At 37.7% G+C, this 10,659-nt stretch overlaps 1 protein-coding gene across 1 annotated transcript; it reads right to left on the bottom strand.

Annotated features, from left to right (window-relative positions):
• Nucleotides 1–153: 153 nt before the first annotated feature.
• Nucleotides 154–7,526, bottom strand: LOC144642359 (zinc metalloproteinase nas-4-like). Its single transcript, XM_078501324.1, has 6 exons — nucleotides 7,271–7,526; nucleotides 6,419–6,542; nucleotides 5,522–5,613; nucleotides 4,644–4,727; nucleotides 3,851–3,987; nucleotides 154–228 (listed from the first exon to the last, which is right to left on the bottom strand). The coding sequence occupies exons 1-6, from the start codon at nucleotides 7,386–7,388 to the stop codon at nucleotides 154–156; spliced, it is 630 nt and encodes a 209-aa protein (XP_078357450.1). The 5' UTR covers nucleotides 7,389–7,526.
• Nucleotides 7,527–10,659: the final 3,133 nt, after the last annotated feature.

Below are 10,659 nucleotides of genomic sequence, written 5' to 3'. Positions count from 1 at the left end.
TGGAAGCGTGCTGGGCCCATAACCCAGAGGTCCGAGGATCAAAACCTCGCTCTGCTAGCCAATATTTTTTTCATCTGTACATATGTATTTAATACTTATTAAAGCATTTCAATTTATTAAGTTATTTTAATCAGTTTTAAACACAGTACAGGATTAAGAACAATTGTACATCTTGTTCATGTAGCGAGCGTCTCCTTCGCTAACTCTCTCTCTTTGACCAAACTGGATCTGAAACAAAATTTGTAAACGATAAGCAGCAAATCTTATAATACAGAATAACCGAATTTTGGCTTATTTGATATATGTATAAACGTGAAAATAGTACATAAAATAGGTATATTCCTCTTTGGAAAAAAAAAAATGAATGTAAAAAATTTTGTAATGCGGGCAGAGGATTATCTCAAACCACTTCTTTATAATAGTAATAAATTTATAACAAAAAAAATAATTTTTTCAATAAAAAATGTCATCGTGTTTATAAGACGAATAACAACATATTTACAAGAATAACATAAAAAAGCTTTTACAATAAATCAGAAAATGTACAGCTTCTGGGACTCGATTGCAAACTAGCCCACGCCGGGCCAGCAGAGGGCTTAAAGCTGCACCCTCTGAAAACCTTTTTGCTGTTTTATCCGATTGAGCTCAAATTTAGCACAATGATAGAACTTTTTATCCCAAACAATCCTATCGGAGCGTTTTTTTTAATTTAACGGTTTTTGGCGGGAAAATGACGTCATAATGCTGAAGGCAAATTTTTATTTTATTGTTATGGCACAAAAAGTACATTATTCTGAAAGATCTTGCTGAGATAAAGTGAAATGCCAAAAAAATATTGAAAAAGCTCAATCCGTCTTGAAGATATAATGTTTGAAAATTTGAATTTTCCGCCATTTTGTTACTATTTTTAGAACATCTACAAAATTCAGATCTTTATTTATATCATAGATACTGAGATTTTCTCACGAAAAAACGATTGCGTACAAATGATACGTAAAATGCATTAGCCAATAGGAAAGGCGAACGATGAAAACTCACTAGTGAAAAAACGTCGTTCGTCCAATCACAATCGCGAACGACGAAAAACAACTTGTGAACAACACCGTATCGCCATTTTGATTCTCGTCGTAAACACCGGCGATATGGCGGAGACACGTTCAAGGTTTGTTTGTGTCTTTAACGGCTCCACTGAGTCGTTTATATTGCAGAACAGGAAAACCAAAACACTAAAAAGAAAACGAAACAAGACGGCCTTGTTGTCACAACGTTTCTTCAAACAAAAAGAGAAACACGAAGCGAGATAACCGAAATTCCTCCTGCCGAGTTGAATAAACCTTTGAGTAAATTCGCACAAAGGAAGGACAAGAATACGGGCCGTCTTCACTCCGAGGGATTGTAGCGAGTTTTGATTCAGATGATGACTAAGACGCTGCAGGTTTGTCCTTGGTTTTGGCAGACTGTTATCTTGATTTAATTTGGTAAAAGTTCGCTCGACTTCGCGTTGAGTTATTCAGCGTTTAGCGCTGTTTTGTTCTGTTAAAACATTGAACTGGAACTTGCAAGTTTTGTACAAGTCTCAGTCAGGTTTTCTATCAAAAGTTGTTTCTGTAAAAGTTGTGAGAGTATAAAACTGACGTCTCATTTCTTGTGCTACTTCATTAAAGATGTGATTTTGAAAGACAAACATGTTTTAGCTATTTTAGTTTATGGCAGATGAATGGGTTTCCTAAACACGCGCGTAACTGATAAAAAGTCGAGCGATTTAATTTGCTTTTCAAAAACCTCAGTATCTATAAAATAAACAAATTACACCATGGAAAATGCTTTGTACGATTTTTATTCACTCGTAGAGTTGTATCAGAAAACTCACTCGTTCGCTACGCTCACTCGTTCGTTTTCTGATACTACAGTATGTGGTCCTTGGTCCGTGAGGTCCTTGGTCCGTGACTTTTTCGAATATGATTCAATATTTCCTCGATAACTAAACTTCGGCAAAAAATGAATGTTTCCAATGATTTTTTGACTATTCTTCTTTGGTATGTCAAATTTTTAGCTTTTGTACTGTCGGTTACGGTGCGAAATTCACGCTTGTCAACAGACAGGTAAATTTGCCTTCCTTGAAATTTCAACTTTTCGCGGGTCCGTGAATTACATGATCGCGTTTACTAAGCTAGTGCATAGATAAAACGCAACGGGAAAACGTGTCTTTTTGGAGAACAAGTAAATAGATCAACTGATTTCAGAAGCTGCGAAGATATTTGCTGCAGAGTTGCAAATTTTCGATTTAGCGACTAATGAAAGTTATAAACAATTTTCGCATTCGAGTCCTTGGTCCGTGACCTTTGACTGTGAATAAAAAAATTGTTTTAAAACAACGATAATTCAGCAAAATAATAAGCACCGGGTGCACACATTGGTGTTACGGCATTTATCCTCGCGTCAAATGTTTCAATATTAATTTGGAAAGTTATAAAGAGAAGAAATAAAGACGCGGTTTTGTGTCGGAGACTTCCGTCTGAAAGAAATCTGAAGAATATACGGGTTGTTTTATACTCGCACCTCACAACAACTTCCAACAAGACTGAAGCTTAAATTGTCAAAAATAGTAAAGAATAGATTAAATATTGCTAAAATGTTGTATCATTTTTAAAAATTATCGCGATTCACTGTGATTTTTAGGCTGTTTACGTGACTCGCGGATAAAGGACCACATTTGCGGACCAAGGACCTGCGAGCACGGTCACCGTTTTTTAAATTACACAAAAAATATTTTAGTTTGGACGTTGCCACTTTGTAATTATAAAGAGAGACATAAAATCTATCTTCAGGAAAAATTTCAGCCCATCGGGCTTTGATTCAGGTAAGATATTTAAGTTTATAACTTTTACTCGCGCACCAACGGCCACATACTGTACTCAACTCGTGAATAAAAATCGTACGCGCGCATTTTCCATGGAGTAATCTCTATATCTTCAAAGCGAATTGAGCTTTTTCAATAATTTTTTCGCATTTCACTTTATCTCAACGACTTCTTTCAGAATCGTGTACTTTTTGTGCCATAACAAGAAAATCAAACTTTGCCTTCAGCATTGTGACGTCATTTTCCCGCCAAAAACCGTTAAATTCAAAAAAACGCTTCGATAGGATTGTTTGGGATAAAACGTTCTATCATTTACTAAATTTGAGCTCAATCGGATAAAACAGCAAAAAGGTTTTCAGAGGGTGCAGCTTCAAGCCCTCTGCTGGCCCGACGTGGCCTGCGTTGAGCGGATCAGTTAGTGCATACTTGGCGGGTAAGTATACGTCCTGTCGCAAGGACGTAAGAAAGTAAGTAGGGGGGTCCTGGGGTGCCCGTGCCCGTGCCCGTGCACCCCATCCCTCTGTGAGATAATTATTTTAAAGTCAACAACATACAAACCTTATAATCCAGGTGGCGAAAACGCGTGAATGCGAATAATCAATATGTGCTAGATACTCTATTTATGTAGCTATTTTGTAGGTTCCCCCCTCCCCTTCCCCATGCTCACTGCTCATCCAAAAAAATGTCTCTTTTAGTAAAACACAGTGTGAATGTAGACATGACAATCTGGAAAATACCCTTAGTGTGACACAGTGTGTCCCTTCTTTTTGAAAAATCCTAACAACTCCCCTGTCACATAAAAAACAAACTCAACCTGTACCCTACCAGCCCAGCAAGTACAGGCGTTCATTAAAAATATTGGGACATGTCTTGTTACAACTCTTGTCCTTTTTTCTCGTCATTATTTTATTTTATTTTTTTGTGAGCCTGCACGTAACGACAGCGTTGCGTTATAGTGTACTTGATATAAGAAAATGCAAATTGTCTCACCCCTTTCTTTCGCGGAAGCAGAGTTGGACGGCCGTTCTTGCTGAAGAACTTAGGTCCGTAATGCATGAGCGAATCGTAGTCGTACGGTTCATCCAGCGAGGCGATGTTGTTTATCTTCATGAAGTTGAAGCCTTGACCTGAACAAGGAGAAGCTGGTGTTGGTACATTTTGGCGAAAACATAAAACATATAAAGCCCGCCAAAATCCTTCCGATCTAGATGCTTTAATGGGGGTGAGGTGTGGCTGGAAATTGACTCAGAAATGGATGCAACATATTGGCAAATTTCCCGCCAAATCGTGTCTCACCTTAACATCCTTGCGGCCAACTAACAAACAGCCAAAGATTTTAATGCAACGAGCAATAAAAATGGCATACTTCTGTATTTGACCGAAGCTAAACCTTCTCACACACTCGTCACAGCTAGCTATCAAGTGTCTTCTGTTTCACGAAGAGGTGCAACAGAGATTATCCCAGTACATGTAGTCAGCTATCTGACTAGTAGATTTCGAGGGAGCAGGGAAAGAGTGATGAGAGCGCTCGCCTGCCATGTGGCCCGGGTGTAATTCCCAGAACCGGCGACATATGTAGGCTAAGTTTGTTGTTGGTTCTAGTTCGTGCTCCGAGGGTTTTCTCCGAGTTCGCCGATTTTTCTCCCTCCAAAACACTTCTAAATTCCAATTCGATCGGAAACAGTGGATAAAGAGATACTCTGTGGGAATGCCACAACCAATTCCCATTTACTTTTTTTATTGTTTATCATTTTATTATTTATTAAAGTTTCAAATTTATCACCTTCCTGGATATTGGGCCACATAACTCTCACATATCGGTCCCGATCTTGTCGAGATTGTTCGTGGTATAAGCCGAGAGCGTGACCTAAAAAAAAAACAAGCGTTAAACATAATGTATACATGCTTTTGATACTAGATTGGCGCATAGCTGTAATAAAACCATGAGTTAAATTCCCGAGGCAAGCACAAATTGCAACGTTAGCGAGCCGATAGACCAGAATAACATACATCCATAAAAACTTTTAATATTATAGCAAACAGACTAAAATAAAGCTAGTTCTAACTAAGAGTGAGAGAATTTGAAAATTGGAAGTGTTGGCTTGTAGATAGATAGTAAACATTCGGTTTTCGGAGTGTTTCTGATAAAAGGATTCACTCTAAGGTTTCGCTTACAAAAACGTCGGCAACATGGACGGAAAAGGCGAGATTTTGTACATTGAAAACTCTCAGCGTTCCCAGAGCCGCTTTTCCCTCTTAGCCGGCTGAGCCTGGGGCACGAGGATCAAGCGGCTCTGGGGACACATGATTTGATTGGCTAGATCTTCAACAAAGAAAATTCAAATTTAGCAAATCAAATCAACAATTTAAAATCTCTTTGTTGTAAGGGATTTTATTTTGGTTAATTTGATTGGCTAGATTTAAACTATTTTTGTTAAAGATCTAGCCAATCAAATCATGTGTCCATAGAGCCACTTGTTCCTCGTGCCCCAGGCTCAGCCGGCTAAGAGGGACAAGCGGCTCTGGGGATGAGAATGACACTTGAAAAAAAGGGGGAGGGGTATGTGCTCGCATTTATTGTTATGATGATTTATTTTTACGAAACGAAATGCTGCCTCCCTCACTCTTTTCTGTTCCACACACCCCTTGTGATTTCCCTACCTATTTCATGAGCCACGGTCCCCATATGCCAACATCCTGGAGCTAGATTAACGAACTGTTGAGATCCTTGATAACCCACAGTGGCAGAGCAGCTGTTCGTGAAACAGAAAAACAGAGGGAAATAAATTGGCAGTCATGAAAACCCATAGCAGTACTTTTTTTTCGATTCAGTCTTGAGTCGAAAATGTCGCTTTATAGCTAGAGAGAAGCTAAAAATATCATTAACACTCAGCATAACACTTCGTTCTTTAAGAACTCATATTAATGAATCAAGGAGAGTAAAAACTTAAAATCACAAAATCAGTGGATGTGTGCGGCAATGCATTTGCATTCTTGAAGCTGAAAACGGAAAACAAGCAGCCTGATGAAAAACGATGAAACATCGCCACCTTTAAAGCAGCAGTTCACACAATTTGATTGAGTACCGTAAAATGCAGGGTATAAGCCCCCTCCCCCATTATAAGTCCCCCCTGGTTATAGACCCAAACAAACCCATCCGGCTAAAAGTGGCTTTATTGTGACTTTTTAACTTAAAAACGTATTTCGTGGCTCGTTTCGAAACGTTTTTTCTTATTCCGCTTATAGCCCCCTCCCTCCCACCAGATATAAGCCCCTCCGTTTACAAGCCCACCCAAACCCCGTTACGAAATTGTATAAGCCCAGGGCTTATAACCGGAATTTTACGGTATGTGCGGAAATTTAGCCCATGAACAAAGATCGCGCCAAAAGCTGAACTCGCCTGTAACCTGAAGTGTTTTGATTAGTTTTCCCTTCGAGTTCGAGCTCGAGTTCCCCCAGAAGGTGGTAGTGTCTCGAGGAGAGGATGGTTGAAGTTATCGAGAGTCACTTTAAAAGTTGAACTAACGAAAACAGTACGAAATTTGCTATAATACAAACCCGCTACCATAACGAAACGTGACGTAATAGGGTTCATTGGTCCTTTCCTTGAACTGAATACAGGTTTTGCTTGACCACTCCTCCATAGCTGCCGCGATGGCATCTTTGGCTTGGTCTTCCCTACCTGCAAGAATTAGAAAAAAATTAAGACGGAATCCACCAGGAAATCGAGTAATATTTTTTTAAGTTGGACAAAAATCGAGTACCAGAATAATTTAAATCCTATTGCGTTATCTCCTACCCTGTAAAAGCTAAAGATGTAAGTAATTATCCGTGATAACACCAACAACAATTTCTTATCAGGGCTTGAGAAAATGAATTTCAAAGTTCGCAAGAACCATGTAAACTGTTGGAAAAATATCACGTGTAGCTATTTTTTAAAATCAACTTTTAAGCAATACAGTGGAATTCAGTGGAACTTCGAATTTTTTTCGATGTTTGGTGTTGTTAGAAATGATTTCTTTTGATAAGATATTTGAAACAGTAACACAGAAGTTTGCGATAATTAAGATGTAAATAATTTTGGTACATAATTTTGTCTAATTAATACTCGAAGTCCTGGCGGATTCCCTTTTAAAACAGTCCAGTATGGATCGTATAGATCGCTTTTAATAGTTTTTAATATATTATAATGTAAATAACTTTTAATATTTTTTAAATCTTGTAATATATATAGTTTTAATACATTTTTATAAAATTGTAACAATACACGTAATTCAGTCCAAGGACTGCTAAGTGTTATAGTTTTTAATAAACGATTCTTCTTCTTCAGTAAGTTTAATTGCAAAGTTTGCATTTTTTCATAAAATCTAAACATGTTAGTGGGAAATCTTTTGCATCAATCTGACGTACCTAAAACCCAATCAATGGTATATGGCACCACTCCATTTGGCCAGCGGCGAAATCTGTGACCGGCACCACGTGATTGTCCAAGAAGAAGTTGAATTTTTTGTTCGGTTGGCACAATCATGTCACCCTCAAGCAAATCCGCGTTTGAGGATTCTTGATTTTCTGAAAAGGAAAAGGGATGTTAATCTGATTTGCGAGTTTTCTTTCTGGGGTTCGATCGTATACATCCAAAAAGGGCCCCTGGTTGCCAGATTTTTGTTCAAAAGCATTATTGGTTATTCCCGGTGGGTATTGCACTGAGAATTATGAGTTTCATAAGTTGGGCTTAAATACGGAATGGATATTACGTCTACATAGAAATTTCTACATCTACATGAAATACTTTAGGGAAAATCTCTCTTGACACAAATTTTAAAAACTAGCTCAACAAAATTTATGACAGAAAATTAAAAAAAAATGAAGGGGGCTTATGAACGAAAGAGGCTTTATTGTTCTTTAAGAGCTCAAACTAAATAGAAGCATGTGGGTTTATTCGGGAGGGCTTATTTTTGGAAGGTTTTTTGCGACTAAGATTTTGAGGGTTAACTTTTGAGTGAGCTCATATAATAATAATTTATGAATGAAAGGTACGTAAATTTCTGAGTTTTAATTTTTAGGGTCAAATCGGGGCCGAGATCACGTTGTGCCATTTAATTACTAAGGTTAGAGAGACTATGTCACCGGGATTTCGCAGATTTCAAAACTGTTCTGAAATAAGTGGTGGGCAACTTTACCCAAGAAAAACATTATCTTTGAACATTTAACTGAAGATATAACCTTTATTTGCGATAAAAATCAAACTACGGCTATAAATAACGATTTTTTTTGAAGGCGCGCGGAAATAACTTGAAAACGTTGGTTAACGTTTTCAAATTGCAATCCATTTCCATCCGAGCAATCCGCAGCCAAACGCGCTTTTTAACAGTTTTAATGCTCTAAAAAACAATTGTTAATAAAAAAAAGGACCATTATTTTTAAGTTTCCTACGACAGAAATATAAATTTTGGCTGTTTAAAAATCTGTTAAAATCCGTGATATAGTCCCTTTAAGAGGACTAACCGATGCTCATTTATCATTTTTTCATGCGATTAAACACATTTCAAAACCACGAATACATGAATGCAACTGCGAATGCATGAATAAAAGGTGAGAAAAATCACCACTAATCTTTGTAGTTTAAAGGAAATAACAGGGGTATTTTAGAGGAATAGTTACGCCAAGTACGAGTGCTACATATTGCTCCCAGACAAAGAAAGAGTAACAAACGTTTTTGCTAAACATTTGAACGTGTAAATGACAAACCTTCTGGACTTGAAGAAAGAATCCCAACCACCGATAAGGAAAAAATAGCAAACCACAGCATTGCAGCTTCCAGTACGCTATAGTCAAGGAACGTCTTCTTTACGGGGTCGGGTGTTATTACAAAGCAAGGGCTTCGAAAATACAATCTCTATTTTATATCTTCACTGAAGCAGGCGTGAGATCGTGGACTAATCTCATTGGAAGATTGGAATCACAAAGCACGGGAATGGCTTCCCATTTTTTTTCTTTATTCACTGTCAAAGACTCTATCTTTACCGCCCTTCGCTCAATCCGCTTTGTTCAAGAATAAGAGTTTCTGTTACTCTTTGTTTATACAGCTTAACATCTGTTGGAGAGTTATTACAAGTTCATAACATCGATAAATAACAAACACTTTCCATTTTATTTGTCTTTTGTGCAGTGCGGTATTACTTCTTTTGTGTTTAAGTTATTGAGGCTGTCGGTGTATATTACTAACGCCTCTGTGTTTGCAGATAAAAATTGTGTTTATAACTTCAAGTTACAACAACGTGGCTGATGAATTAAATATTGGGAAGAAATTTTAATTGGATACTTATGACATACGCTTTTTTTGAAGATCAACGCGTACAATTTGGCCGAGACTGAGGATGTCCTTATTTTAGCGCATACATCTCTTTAAATTTTGGGGCAAATCTCAGCTTCTTATAAAAAAAAAAGAGTGTAAACAGCGAATCGTCTCAGCTGAAATATGCCCAAATATCGGCTTTTCGACAGTAATTGATATCTCCTGAGTGAACTCAATCGTAAGAAAGTTAAATACTGAAATCCGATAGGAGAAGACAGAGTTTTGCTGCTTTCTGTAATTTTTGGCACCGAGAAAAAAAAAACAACTGTCAACGCTGACTTAAAAAATAAACCTTTCCCGAGCTTACTGGCCCAACAGGCTGGTCCTTAAAAGAATTATTTGGTCAGTCCGCCCGTTAATATTTTCCCATACCCATTTTTAACTCATCGATGGAGGATAAAGACATTGTGAGAGTTGTGTCCAGCACAAGAAGACCAAGAACGCAACACCTGACAGCAACCCGGGAAGGGCTCGAAACCTAGCTAGTCCTTCCCGGAGCCTTGCCCTTGCGAGAAAGTTGAACAATAGATTTCTTTTTAACCAACACGGCGGCTAAATGAATAGGTCAAGAAAATCTAGGACCTAACTTTCTGAAGCAGTGAAAATGTTCATGAGAGGGACTTGAAGCGGAAAAGAAAAGATCAAATTGGGTGCGAAACCGATATTTCCAGTCTATATTAATTCATAAACAAGAAAATGATTAGCGGCTACTGCAGTCCGGTGGTAGGCAATCCAGTAAATACGTTGGCCTGGTTTAATTTTCCAAGTCCACCATTCTCGACGCACGTTTGAACAGGTGACAGATTGAGAATTTAATAGGTTACCGATTGTTTTGTTTAAAAAAGGTTTGTAAAATATATCGGTTCAAAAAGGCGAAATAGTGAAGCCGACAACAGATGGTTAAAATTTTCTAATTTTCAAAACAAACATTCGAGGTCTTTCATTACTTTAAAGGGTCTAAACTGTTCTGAAATGAGTGGTAGGCAACTAAACGCAAAATAATCGTTATCTTTGAACATTTAAAGGAATATATAACCTTAATTTGCGGATAGAAATCAAGCTACGGCTAAAGCAGAAATTGCAATCCGTTTCCATCCGAGCCATCCGCAGCCAAAGATGCTTGTTAACAGTTTCAGTGCTCTAATATAGCAGTTTTTAATAAAAAATAGACTATTATTTTTAGGTTTCCTGCGAAAAAATATAAATTTTGGCTGTTCAAAAATCTGGTAAAATCCAAGACATAGTCCCTTTAATTCAAAGGCCAGTAAGGTAAACTTGCTGCAAAAAGGTGGCTTATGTGTTTCTCGACAATTAAAACCCACGTGACTAACTAAGGTACAGAGTAGAAGTTTCTCAGTTTTAATTTTTCGACCGATTAAAACGACGTGACGGTGAACTTAGTACACAGAGCAGGAGTTTCTCAGAATTTTGAAAGAGCCTTGAA

This window comes from Oculina patagonica, chromosome 2 (genome assembly GCF_052425735.1).
Source record: "Oculina patagonica isolate OP01 chromosome 2, crgOcupat, whole genome shotgun sequence".
Classification (NCBI taxonomy): domain Eukaryota; kingdom Metazoa; phylum Cnidaria; class Anthozoa; order Scleractinia; family Oculinidae; genus Oculina; species Oculina patagonica.
The sequence above is the reverse complement of the archived record's forward strand: the minus strand, read 5'-3'. Positions and strand labels throughout refer to the sequence as shown.

Coding starts and splice junctions, on each gene's coding strand:
- LOC144642359 (XM_078501324.1), bottom strand. CDS start 7,388: ATGATTGTGCCAACCGAACAAAAAATTCAACTTCTTCTTGGACAATCA. Junction 5,614..6,418: donor ACGTTTCGTTATGGTAGCGG/GTTTGTATTATA, acceptor TTTCACGAACAG/CTGCTCTGCCACTGTGGGTT. Junction 4,728..5,521: donor GACCGTGGCTCATGAAATAG/GTAGGGAAATCA, acceptor TTTTTTTTTTAG/GTCACGCTCTCGGCTTATAC.